Source organism: Gobius niger (genome assembly GCF_951799975.1).
Source record: "Gobius niger genome assembly, chromosome: 15".
Taxonomy (NCBI): domain Eukaryota; kingdom Metazoa; phylum Chordata; class Actinopteri; order Gobiiformes; family Gobiidae; genus Gobius; species Gobius niger.
In genome coordinates, this window is record NC_136866.1 from 23,163,136 (window position 1) to 23,177,534 (window position 14,399).

The window sequence follows — 14,399 nt, forward strand, 5'->3', positions numbered from 1 at the left end:
TCGAGTCAAATCTAATTCGTGAATGTCCAAGTCAATTGGTTATGGGGCCGTGTCAAGTTGTAGCTTTTGTCAAGTGAAGTCATACTATAGTCGGCAAGTCGCACATGTTGGAGCAGCTTCTTAACACACCTTTAATAATCAGTGTATTAATAATGTATATACAAGCAAATTTTGTTTGTGGGCTATTAACATCTTTTGACTGCCTTCCTATAGTCTAGTATAGATTGTTTATAAATCACTTATAGGCAGATTACTAATACCTATGATTGCCTTATTAATAGTTAACGAGAACACCTTAATATAAAGCATTACCAAAATACTCAAAGATTTGCCAACGCTTGCCCTATCTGACCCACCCAGTCTCTGCTTTATTTCTGTCCTGCATTGTGCCATTTTACCCGTAGCTTCCATTTCAGAGGTCGATGATTATTCTAGTCTGCTTTGCTTTTATCCACTGGACCGGCACTTAATGTTTTAGAACCACCTAGTGTTATATGGAATACTCACTAAACTAACATTTTAATTTAATGGCTTCCTCTTTCATTGTAATGAAAAAATAATGTTATAGGGTCTTTAACAAAGTAAACAACTACAATCTGTATTATAAAAGGCTTTTTTTTACAGTCAATAAGTCACTCATTTTATTTTCTATGGGCTATGGTTGCGTACTTCGACAGTGAAAAACATGGACGTAGCATCACATTTAGCTGCTGAAGCCCAATAGGAAATTCAGACCGGCTTCAAATGTTCTTTGCTGAAATGAACTTTCCATTGAAACCTTTTTGCCCCTCTGTAAGTCATTATTGTTTAACATCATCCTATTCTTTCTCCTTTTGCCCATTTCTAAATAATAGAACTGGCATCAAAAGCCCAGACATAAACTGCTAGCGTGAACGGGCTTCAGTTAGCCCACATTGAACGCTCACTTAGTCCTTTGCTGTTTTACCCTCTATGTTGCAACCTGGAAAAAGTATTGGTACAGTATGACAAGACCGTGACAGAAAGAAGCATAGACATAAAGAACTGAGTCAAAGAACCCCAAAAATTAGATTGAATGTGCTAACTTTATTGTCCATTCGCACAGGCATACACAATACACTGTATAATAGGATAATTCCGTCTCGACACAGAGGTCAGCGACTCCCTTTAGTAAAAACTTTGGTCTTGCTCACGGTCGTGAACTTACAGTAACGTTATAGTACACTGTACAGGGACACGCCTATAGTAACTGGCCATTAGGAAGGTGCACTGCGGCGGTAAACCTCGAGGGATGATTCAGAACCAAAGCAAACTACACACAACAATATAGAAAACAATAAATCAATACATCCATCTTATTTTGAGTAGTTTAGTTAAGTTCATATTACTTATTAGGACTTGTTTCAATTCAGATCGAGATACCAATGGAGATGTTCAAAAATAGACAAAAAAATAGACCTTTGAGCGCTGTGCATCTAATTATTAAGCCTTTTAATCAATGTCTTTAGTATTGCATCCCTGTGAAGAATTTAGGAGGTTATAAATGTGCTAGGAAAGTTAGAAATGGGTTTCAACCATTGGGCTATTGGACTTATAGGACTATTGTGTCATAAATAATATAAACTGGCCAAAATCTACTCAGATTAAGATTACTTTCTGGGGGTTTTTTGCCGCTAGGTCAGAAATGACTTCCCTAGAGTTAAGAAGAGAGGGTTCCTAGTGCATATAGAGAATAAAAACTATGAAAACACATATTCAAAAACATTTAAACAATACAATAATGATCTAAAAATGTTCAAAAGTCATAAAAATCGGTTTCATGTGTGAATTCATCCCGGTAACGTTTGATAAGGTACAGAAGTTTAACAGTCTTCGTGTTTTGCATAACAAATTCTCCCTTTTAAGCCTCTCCCACTCCATTTGTACATCCTAGAAATAAATGTATAAATAAAGCCTATTCAGATTATTTTACGCAACGAAAACAAGCGGCGTCTGCGATAAGTGACTGTAGAAAACATGCGATGCCCGGTTTTGCGACGCTAATCTGGCGTTACGTTTCGAAAATCCCCCCCCGTGGAGAACATCCAACATAAAAGGGTCTGCAGCAATCCCCCCCGACAGAGGGAAGGGCGAGCGGATTTACATTCTCACTGGAGGCAAATGTGGCCCAGGAAGGAACAGGTTTTAAATCAAAAGTAGCAAAGCGAGTGAGCTGTGGAGTGAATCAACCTGTGCTGCTTTCAAGTACATGCTGGATAGTTCGTACAGATCGTTGTCAGCCTTTGGGAGTGGGGCTTATTTGCTGAAGGCGAGATACTGCAGGTGAATAGGGAAACTTTTTCAATTAAGAGATATCGATTTGAAACTTCTGCTGCAGATTACTGACAAAACTATGAGGAAAAAATGTATTGCAACTATTCTGTCATTTTATGCTTTCATATCAAATAAGGCCTTTTATGCTAAAAATGCCCCAAATTTCACAGATTTTCAGCGACAAAATCTGAATGGATCGAGCCAGGTTTAAATGTATGGTTTTGTTTTGTTGACATATTAGTTACAAAGACTTTTGTGTTTTGGGATATTCTGTTTCGTTTTAAAATAAGCTGTTAATTAGTGGAAAAATCTGTAAGAATTGAAATTCCGCCTTGTTTTTTAAAATTCAGATTTGAATTAGATGTTAACCTCTTAACCCCGCCTTAACTGAGCACATTTTCTCCAGGGCCACTGCCAAAATAGCGACAAAAATAGCGACATAACTTTGCTTTCAAATGAGGCGTTAGACTGGCCTAGAGGCTCCAGTCAAAAAGCTTTAGATTTGGGTAAAACTGAATTGGAGAAAGTGTGCTTGGTTTAGGTGGGGGTGGAAAGGTTAAAAAATAAAAATATTCTTAATTAATATTCTTCAGTCTGAGGCTGGAAAATGTAAAGTCTGTAGGTCCTATACATACGTGGAGATATTCCACAAATGTGAGAAAATTGACCCTTGAAAATATATATATTTTTTTTCAAATAAATCCATCGCAAAATATTAAATCAGTGCAATAATTAAACATGTTGTTTTTCTTGTGTGTTTCCAGGTTTCAGTTTTTATGTTAAGAGACCAAATTGTCCCAAAACCTAAAAATAGTGTCTCCCCCTAAAAGTGCTGCATTCAAGCTTTTCGACAACTTTGTGAGAGCATCTTAAACTAAGGATGTTTTTATATTATGTAAAAGGAATTCAGTCAGTTTCTGAGCCTAGAACAACACCTAGGGTCATCTGCATGAGAGTAAACATCGTAAAGCTGTTTCAACTTTACTTGGAAATGAACATAAAGGGACAGTGTGTTGTTTGCTCGCAGTAACCCATTAACACCTTCATTATAACCTGACAGTACTTGAAAGCAGCATAGGTTACAGGCGCGTTCTTCTCCAGATGCTTATACTATATGCAGAGTAGTAAGTACTATAGAGGGATATGTGTATTCTTCGTGTATTTGTGTGTGAGACATGCACGGCAGCAGAGTGTGAGGCTCATTTGAGGTCGCCTTCGTCGCCCTGAATGGTCTTTTTGATGCGCAGCAGCAGAGTCGTGTGCCACTGATCCAAACGTGAGATGGAATCGAACTCTTTCACCTGCAACACACAGTCGGTCACTAAAGGATGTGTACGCAATGTTGTCATAGAGCAAATAGGTGGCACTGTGCATAGACATTTACATATTTTCTAATGAAATAAAAATCATACGAATGCTTAAAAATGTTCTGTTTGAGTCATGGTTTTTCTAACTTTCCTCAATTTCAGCCTCATTTTGGTCGTGATTTAGTGTATTCTTCAGTCTTGTTTCAACAGTGTCTCGTCATGTGTAGTTTTTTATTTAGCTCTATCAATTTGAAAACTTGTCTGTCTTATGCTTCCATATAAAAATAAGGCATTTAGCCAGGTTTAAATTGATGAAGGTGATTTTGGACATCTTGTTTAGTTTTTCAATAAGGCTAAATGAGGATGAAACTCAGCCCAGGACAGATCAACAGGTAGGTAATTATCAGTGATCAGCTGAGAGTAGGGCCGTTCAGACAGAAACTGAGGTGCGAGTTAGGTCGTTAGGACTGAGAACTACATAGACTTATAACTACAAACCACAGGTGAGAGTAGGCGTTAATAACTCCTTTCCAAAGGTCTATATCTAGTCTGTGGGCTGAGCTTAAACTTTGTGTCGCTGACGAACCCTTTTGGATGAAGAGGCGAAACGTTCTACACTTCAACTACAGAAGATGACTGAAGAACCTTCATTGAAGATGGACAACTCCTGTACGACTGAGAGCCTACACAGACATTTTTCAATAAGCTTATTACAAATGAACAAATCTGTAAACTTTGCAATTTCGCCTAGTTTTTTGTGGTTCAAAGCTCCATGAATCAGATTGGGATTTAAAAATCCCTCAAAAATAAATTGTTTAAGAGACTAGATGCAAGTTGGCCATTTTTATACTCACTACTGCCACCTCAGGTCATACATGTAACGGCACGTTCTATATTAAAGGAATAGGCCACCGTTTTTACATACTAAGATATGTTCTTACCTCACTTTAGACGTGTTAATATATCCCCGTCTGGTCTTTGTCCGTGCGCTCTGCCAGGCAAACGGAGCACATACGCAGCCTCTCCCACATGTCACATAGCTCCGAAAAAGCTCACGATAGAAGCTACCAAGCTCTTCCACGTGTTCCCTATTTAAATAAAGTTACGTGAAGTGTTTTCATGCGAAGTATATTTACACAGAAATGTAACGTGTCGATTTTATAAGCAAATAAAAAGGGGGACTATATTGTGAGGCGTAATGATACGAGGAGCACAGCGTCCGCGCAGTAACTCCTAAAGACTTCCCCCGCTCACTTCCGTCAATAACCTTTAGGAGTTACTGCGCGGACGTTTTGCTCCTCGTATCATTACGCCTCACAATATAGTCCCCCTCTTTATTTGCTTATGAAAATCGACATGTTACATTTCTGTGTAAATATACTTCCCATGAAAACACTTCACGTAACTTTATTTAAATAGGGAACACGTGGAAGAGCTTGGTAGCTTCTATCGTGAGCTTTTTCGGAGCTATATGACATGTGGGAGAGGCTGCGTATGTGCTCCGTTTGCGTGACAGAGCGCACGGACAAAGACCAGACGGGGATATATTAACTCGACTAAAGTGAGGTAAGAACATATTTTAGTATGTAAAAACGGTGGCCTATTCCTTTAAGCTCGTGCATGACAGCTTTTCGGACCTGAATAACACCTTTTTGAGTGACAGTGACAGGATTGTAGAGTTGTGGTGAACAGGTCTGGGCTCATTCTACACATTAGGACATTGCTAAAACTGAAAAATGTAGGGGGAGGAAAATACATAATTTTAGCATTTTTAAGCTCCATATAGTCCCTTTAAAGAGGGGTATTATGCTTTTTTTAATCACATAGCACCAGTCTATAGCACACTACAATGATGAAGAAACCTTCTGTTTGTCGGTAAATGCAGTAAATTAGAATAACTGCCTGTATAAAATGTCTCTCTCAAAATGGCTGTAGCGAATGTCTTGAAATAGGCCTCTGTCTCTTTAAGAACCTCTGATCCTTTCCGACACGCCCCCTCTACACACTGTCTGTGGCATCAGTGGGGAGGGGGTTCTGCTGAGGAGCAGTGGTTGGTTACTCGGCTGGTGACGAAAGCTCGGAGGCGTCTCCAGGAGGTGGGGGCGTTCCAAGGAGGACTCAGGCAAACCTATCCCTAAAATGGCTGCCATCAGAGTTTTTACAGTTTACTCAAAAATACGGGAATGTGCCAAAGCAACACTTCAGGCACGTTTTTAATGAGGGAATGACATAATAACATGATGTAAAGCTTGAAAAAGCCCATTTTGCATAATACCCCCCTTTAAGTGCAAGACTGGAACATTTAGAGTCTGTAGGAGCTGCTTAAGTGGAGATGTCTTTGCAAGAGTGTAAAAAAAATCTGATTTTGAGAAAATGAACTCTAAAGTTTTGTAATGCCTGCACATGCACTTTTATATTTCTCCCATCTTTAGTCGTGGCTCTTTCCCAGACAGGAAATGACCATATTTAGATTACAGCGTCATCTCGGTCGCCTTTCACAGTACAAGACTACACGACGTGAATAATAAACATGTCAATACAGTAGTTGTGAAAGAATACACAAAGGACACCAGCTCGCGATGTTATTTCCTTTCATTGACCACTGTGTGAAAGGGTTCGCCTTAATACATGAGGAACAAAAACAATGAAGCAAAATAAAGGAGAATTGAAGGACTCACCGCCTCTGTGAAAGCCTCGCCGTTCTGCTCCTCATGGGCCTCGAGCAGCTTCTGTTTGAACACAAAGTAAAACAACGTGGAAGCTCAAATCAAACCCTGCAGGAGTTTTTACTAAGACTCTCGAGTTATTGTACCTTCAAAAGCTTGCATTCCCTCGAGTCCGAAAAGGCAGGGAACATCTCCTCGTATTTCTCAATCGCGATCTGTTGCAGAGGGAAAAGATAGTGTGAAGTCTAGCAATGTCCCCTAGACTAGATTGGTAACTATGAAAACCTGCCTTAGCATTGAGCTCATCCACGATAAAATGACACAGAGAAGCTTTGAAGAAATACTCCTTTGCGCTGTATTTCAGTAGTGGGTTGTCCATTACGTTCGCCCCGACCTTGAACCATAGAAATGAGCAGAACATTGGTAAATAAAGTGTAAAAAAGCTTATTAATATCCACATTATAGCCACAGCAAAAAACAAGCGTACCTGCTCATAGATTTCAATGGATTTCTGGTACTGCTCCAGCTGTGCGCAGTAAGCTCCCACCTTCAGCAGACATTTGTTGGCAGAACTAAAAGCAAAAGAAAGTATAAATAAACTAACAAAGTATTCAAGATCATAGGAAAGCAAAAACTAGGTGAGTCAAAACCCTAAGGAATAATAACATGAATAAAATTGACCAGAGGTGGGTAGAGAAACGTTACTTTAAAATAATTTTACTCAAATACAAGTAAAAAGTAGTGACCAAGATACATAAATATAGCATAAAAAGTATGTGGTATATATATATTATTTCACTGTGAGAAAGGAGGACCATTACACTTTTTGAGCGTAATGGTCTCAGTTGTGATAAAAATGATAAGAAACAAAACTGAAACTCCTAATATACAGTCCAGACCAAAAGTTTAAGACCAGTTCACATTTTGCATGGTTGGATCTTATACAACGTAAATGTTCGGCTCCAGTAACGGCCTTAATGTGAGTCGAGCATTGTCTGGTGTCATGAGCCAATCCGATCCTCCGAATCAGCGCTGGTGACATTTCTTTGAGTCTTCCACTTGACTTTTTGTTCCATAATCCTTTCAGACCAGATAATTTCAGACAAAACGAAAACTTTCTTTTTTGCCTTCGTTTGTATACTTTATTGTCCCCATAGGAAAATTTGTCCTCTGCATTTAACCCATCCTTCGCGAAAACCTACGCAGACACAGGGAGAACATGCAAACTCCACACGGAAAGGCCCCGTCCTGGTGGGAATCGAACCCGGGACCCTGTGAAGCAGAGGTTCTACCCGCTCTTTGCATCAGGACGTTATGACAGTGTAAATACCGGACAGAAAATGATTCTGAATCCACATTTTTGCACAGATTTGGCCTTTTAAAAGCATGTGGTCTTAAACTTTTGATCAGCTGCAAACAAGACTATTTCAGTTTTACTGTGGTTCTGAGTACAACCCACATCTGGCCCTGACCAAACCTGAAAAGTCATCAAAACAAACATCCCTGCCTGATCCAATGAGCAAGACACAGCAGCACCATATTCTTAAATGGCAAATTAAGAATATATTTAGACATTGAAATAAAGAGCAATACCTGTTGGATTCTTCTCCTTTGTAGTAGTCTGCTGCCTGTTCATAATGTGCAATGGCCTGTAAAAAAAAAGTATTTACACACAGGGTCTATACAAAAAAATCTAGAAAAATGCACCAATTTGAATACTACCCACCTTTTCGATGTCCACGAGTTCAGACTCGTAGATCTCTGCGATGCTGATGTGGTGTTTGGCTGCGATGGTGAATCTTCCCTGATGACGCAGACAAAAAGAGGCAAACATTACCACACAGTCACATTTAAGATAATGTAAATCACTATGTGTGTGTGGGTGAAGCTTAAATACAGAAGAATATATGTTTGGAGGTCAAAGCTGCTCAAACCTTTAAGATTACAGGGTTTATACAGGAAGCAGAATGACAAATGTAATGTTTTTAATGTCTGTAATGGCCAAAATGTTTAATGCCACAAACACAAAGAAAATTCCTTCTTTTTTTTTTACAAATTTCCACCAAAACGGCATCTGAATGTGCTTTAATTTGTGTATTTTCAACAAACTTATGCAGTAAAAAGTCATTATTTATGTATTTTTTCCCAAGAAATGTAGATTTAGATTGTAGATTTAATACCAAATTGGATTACAAATTGATGCTTTCTAAGCTTTCTAATTCAATTAATGACTTTTAATGCCCTGTGGAAACAATGGATTAAGTCCCATCACAGTAAACATGTGGACCACATAGGAACTTGGTGTCTACATCTAAAATAATCTAAAATAATCCTAAACCAGGATTTCTCAAACATGGTATGGGACACACAGGTGGTAGTTGGTCTTCTTCAGGATCATCTGTAATTTTGAACTTTATTCCCCTTCCCTGTCCCTTTGACCGCACTTCAAATCATTCAATATAGAGATATCATTATAAAAGACAAACTCAGCTCTAAACAAAAGCAGGTGAAAATCAGAACCTCATCCTACTGAAAACATGTCGAAGTAAAATACTGACATACAAAAGCAAAGAAAAGGCAACGACACAAACTCAGAAGACAAGTTTTCAGTTGTGTGACACCAGGTGGCGCTATAAGGACCCGCCTACATGAATCTTACCATGTCTGTGTATATATCGATGGCGGCATTTAAACACTTGATTGCCTCTTAGCAGCATAAAGGGAAAGGAGAAGACACCAGAAATGTTAAGCATGCAAAAACCTCATATCAACACAAATCTTCATTGGTGTGTGTGTGGTATTATTAGAATGTCCTAAAACATGTCTTACCGTTGGGATCGGCCTTCTTGTAAGCGTTTCCGGCGTCGATGAAGCTGACGGCAGAGTCGTGTTTGTTCTGCAGCTGCATGTGAAGACGGGCCGCTTTGCAAAACGCACCTCCGGCCGCTGGGGAACAATAAAAGAAAAACGATGTTACGTAACGGCTTGAGCTGTAGCAAAAATGGCAGACTTGTATAGTGCTTGTACCTGAGTAATGTCTGGCAGTAACTGTACTTTCTGGAGAAGTTTTATTACATGGTACTTTTTACTTCAACATGAGTAGTATTATTTTAACCTCTTACCCCGTTACCCAAATCTAAAAGCCTTTTGACTGGAGTTTACAGCCTATAGGCCAGTGTAACAGCTCATTTGAAAGCGTTGTTTTAAAGAGTTTTTGTCGTGTTTTGGTCACTTTTTCATCGCATTTTTCACTGTTTTGTGGCTTTCTTGTTGATTTTTCATCACTCTTTAGTCATGTTTTCATCGCTTTGTTATTGTTGCTTTTCCAGCACGTTTTTGATGCCCTTTTGCCACATTTTTGTTGTGTTTTTCCTTCTTTTTTTAATCGCTTTTTTGTCTCTGCTTCATCTCCTTTTTGTCAGTTTTTGGTAGCGCTTTGGTCACATTTTTCTCATTTTTAGTCACTTTTCCAGTTGCTGTTTCATCACTCTTTAGTCATGTGTTTTTGTCGCTCTTTTGACACTTTTTTGTTTATAGATTTGGGAAAAGCCAAACTCGAGAAATGTGCTCGGTTCATGTGGGGGTTAAGAGCTTAAAGTAACTGTACTTTTACTTTTACTCTTCTACCCCGTGAGTAAATATGACCTTTTGTCTGTGCCATTGTTTGAACAAGTGTTTCTGCGATGTCAAAAGATTCAGTGATGCATTCATTTTTCACCATGATCTTGTATTGATGATGGGAGAGTGTGACCAATGCACAAAGCCTTCTCCAGCACATCCCGAAGATTCTGAATAGGGTTACTGTGAGCTCCATGAATCCTGGTATTGTCACTTTCTATGCCTGTGCCATCAGGGAAGAAAAAGGTCCTTAAATGGAATAAACTGGTCATTCAGGATCTTCAGGTCATCAGCTGATCTCATTCTTTGGGCACATTGTGTTGCAGAACCTACATATATTTATACCTTACCAACTGCAACTGGTCAGGCAGTGCATTTGTTTGATCTAATTTCCAGAAAAATCTAAGGTTTTTACATTATTTTACTTCTTTATTGGATTGCAGCATCATTAAAACATCAGGAATTATTATTATTATTTTTTTTTTTACTCTCTCCATGAGTCTAAAGTAACATTTAGGGAAGAAAATATGTCTGCTATTCTTTCCACCACTAAATAATAATGCAACGTCTTATTATCTCATTATGAAAAGTCTGATGTAATATAATCATCCACACTCCCTGACAAGAAGAACAAACAAATAAATAATAGCTGACTAGATTTAAGTAAGCAAATAGGTAATGGCCTCCACAAACAAATTAAGTCTATCATGAATCAGCCACCACATGAGTCAACACGATTAACCATTAGCCTTTACAATGGAATACAATGCTTTTTGTTGTGGTGCACTTCTCTTCCCTTTTATATTGAAGAGAAGGCGACCCATTATAACCACAACTGAAGCTCACCATAAAACTCTGCCTAAACAATAGTAAGTTAATCCTCCTCACGTACCCCCTATAATGAGATGTGTCTGAAATACGCACCATTCCAGTTCTTGGCCATCTTGAACATGTTGGCAGATCGACAGTACATCTCACACGCGTCTTCCACTTTGTGACTGCCTCTGCGGAAAGACAAAAATAAGAGGTTTTCTTTGTTAGTAATTCATGTACATTGGCCTGGATCTTTTATTTGTAGCATGTTTGTTGTCTGCAGTCTTTAAAGACAGACGATTAAAGCCAAGATAAGTCAGCCCGAGTATTATAAAGCCTGTGAAGCACGAACAGCCCTGTAACATCTGTCAAAGAATAACTATAAACTCCTACAATGACTGCTAGTACAGAGAAATGTTTACCATAGATTCCACCATTTTAATACTTCTTATGCAATACATGTTTGTGGTGCAAAACTGTGAAACTAATTTATTTGTTTATTTTTGTTTTCTCTTTTGTGATCAGTAATAATGATACATAAATATAGAAAGTAAAATTAATTATACAAAGTTATTGTCCAGCTTGCTTTAGCCTCTTAAGTGCATTTTCGCCAGTTCAGCTTTATCTAAATCTTAAAGCTTACAGCCTATAGACTAGACCTCATTTGGAAGCTAAGACCTACAAAACTCATCTAAACTGATCTTTTTTTCTTGTGTTGTTGCTGCGTGGTCGTCACTTTTTAAATTTTTTCTCATCACTTATTTGATGGGTTTTTGTCACTTTTCATCCTATTTTTGTCACTTTATCGCATTTTTGTCACTTTTTCATTATAATTTTGTCACTTTTTTACTAATTTTTTGTCACTTATTTACCAATTTTTTTTAACTTTTTCATCACATTTTTGTCACTTTTTTTTACCACATTTTTGTCACTTTTTCATCATATTTTAGTCATTTTTTAATGTGTTTTTGTCACTTTATCATCATATTTTTGTCATTTTTTATCGTATTTTTGGCACTTTTTCATCACATTTTTGTCACTTTTATCATCATATTTTTGTCACTTTTTCATCACATTTTTGTCACTTTTATCATCATATTTTTGTCACTTTTTTATCTCATTTCTGTCACATTTTCATTATATTTTTGGCACTTTTTAAACACATTTTTGTCGCTTTTTCTTAATATTTTTGTCTATAGTCACATTTTCAACCCTTTTTTCCAGTAGCTTTTAGATTTGGGTAAAGCCAAACGGGAGAAAATGTGCTCGGTTTAGGTGAGGGTTAAGAGGGGGATAAAAATCAATAATCTATTATACCTGAAGACACAGCATGGCAAATCATTGGACTAAAATAGGCATAAAATGAAATGCAATGAGTTATAATATACACAGTTGCTAGAAACTTCTCAGCAAAACCATAGATTTCTGAATGAATTGGTCATACAATGTGACTCTACATCTTCATGAAGAATATTCAAACACCATCTGCTTCAACATTACCTCACAAACAATCTGTGTCCATATTTTAACCATGTTTTTGGCATACTTTAGGTTTAGGGATAGCTTTGGTAGCATAGCTCGCGCCCACATATTAACAAAGATGCTAACTGCTAACTGAAGCAAACTGTCTGCAAAACGCTGTCTAAAATCTTTAAAAGATTGGATACACCTTTAGGTCATTGTCACATGGAAACAGGCAGGCTGCCAACTTCGCAGCTGACGCCTGTCTGCTGCTAGAGCTGCTGTTTATTTTGTGCTGCAGTCTTTTCTTACCCTCCAAACATTCCTCCCAAAAAAGAGCCCGTGGACTTGACTTTCTTGTCCGCGTCCGCCATTAGCTGGATCGCCTCCTTCTCTTTCCCGGAGTTGTCCATTTTGGCTTTTGTTTCAAATTATTCAGCAGCAAAACAACTAAATGATCCGCAGAGGTGAGGTGCTGCGAGGATTACAGTCGATTTAGGGTGGGCGTGCTTTCGGCTAGAGCTTAAGTGGATGCCGCAGTGCTTTCTGGGAAATGTAGTTCATTTGAGTCCAAGACGCCTTAGCCCACAACGGTAGTGACGACGCAAAGAACTACAATTCCCACTCGTCGATTGAAATATTATTAAAAACGTTACAAATACGAATATTTAAAAAAAATAAAAAATAATATTTATAACTTTGATTTATTTATAAATATAATGCATTGAACTGGTTTAAAATACATCCTGTTATGTGTTGTAGTTTTTTCATTCTGACAGCAGGTGGCGCAAAATCATTCTTTTTCTGAAAGCTCCACGTCAAACGCAAAAAAAACAAAAACAAGTTTGTCCTCATTGACCTGATACAAATAATCTCATGGGTGTGTTGTTCTTTGGAAATTCTAAGATTAACTAATACAACAGAGAAGGCTGAGTGGTTAAAGGACTTTCTCAGACTCTCACTCCTCACCACATTATGTTATCTCCTCTAGTTTGGCATTTCTGCTCATATTTCAAAAGTTTTGGATGCAGATTTTAATCCCAGTGAGACATATCCCACACTGCCCTTGTGGTCATTGTAATTTTGCATATTTATTTACATTATTGCTTCGTCTTCTTTGCGGCTGCCTGTGCCCACAAAATCTACAAATGCAATTACTTAGAGCTAATTACAAATGACTTACTTCATTTGCAATTAACAGAACCTCTGTGTTGGGACTTGGCAGTTTTTTTTTTTTTTAATTCAGTTTCATTTCATACTCTGTTGTTTTCATCAAAAAGCGTCACAAAACATTTAATAGAGATTCCATTTATTTACATTTAGACAATATTGGCAGTACATGACATGTTACACCTTTGCCCGTCTTTCAGAATTATTTACAAGTTTACAGTGCATGCAGTACTCACTCGATACAGGTTTTTTATTTTTTGTCGCTGAATTTGTGCGACAGTACATGCGGCATTTACATTATTTTGCTGCGTTTGCATTGCTATACATTTATTCTACTTAGAAAGTTGTGTGAATTCCAGTGCAATTCACAGACATACACCAGGAGAAAGCGAAACAAGCATTCGTGTGATGAGTCGTAAATAGGTTGCGTTCACGTGATGTCAAAACATTCAAAACTTCTTAGTTTATGGCTGATATCTCTGTATTTACTGTGCCAGTCCACGTGAGACCAAACCTGGCACAAAGTTCAAGCATAAATGAACTCAGCAAGGTGATAAAGCCATGTTACATGATCGTGAATTTTCCGTGAGACACAGAATAGTGGACTAAGACTGGCCCTGTTTTACAATATAAAATGCTGAACGAGAACGCAACCTATTTAATCATTCGTGAAGACACTACAGACACTTCCCTCTTTAAGGCTGTGGCAAGTGTATAACAATACATAATATCAAAAACATTCAGTATTCATTTGAATCAGGTAGTTCAGGTGAAGTGTCAGGTGTGCGTTTACACAGATCATTAAACATGGCATTGAAAACTTTTAAAACTATGCCCAACAATGCAAATTAAAGGGAAAGGAAGGAGTGTTATTGATAGCTCACTACAAGAGGTAGTTCTTGTATGGCGACCAGCACAATCATTCAATTACTAAACTTTCTAATAGTATGAATTCATGCGATAGTAATAGTTTGAAATTCAGGTGGGAGACAGGGGAGAATTCTGTGGATGAAAAGAGAGTAAACAAGACCTCACTCATGGTTCATATCTCTGTAATTATGATGAGGAACTT

General features: G+C 37.9%; 1 protein-coding gene across 1 annotated transcript; it reads right to left on the minus strand.

Moving 5' to 3' along the window:
• Positions 1–3,334: 3,334 nt before the first annotated feature.
• On the minus strand, positions 3,335–12,667 carry napbb (N-ethylmaleimide-sensitive factor attachment protein, beta b). The gene is made up of 11 exons (XM_079572415.1): positions 12,470–12,667; positions 10,808–10,887; positions 9,095–9,211; positions 8,925–8,971; positions 7,992–8,069; positions 7,859–7,914; positions 6,753–6,837; positions 6,555–6,659; positions 6,412–6,480; positions 6,278–6,328; positions 3,335–3,593 (listed from the first exon to the last, which is right to left on the minus strand). The coding sequence occupies exons 1-11, from the start codon at positions 12,568–12,570 to the stop codon at positions 3,492–3,494; spliced, it is 891 nt and encodes a 296-aa protein (XP_079428541.1). The 5' UTR covers positions 12,571–12,667; the 3' UTR covers positions 3,335–3,491.
• Positions 12,668–14,399: the final 1,732 nt, after the last annotated feature.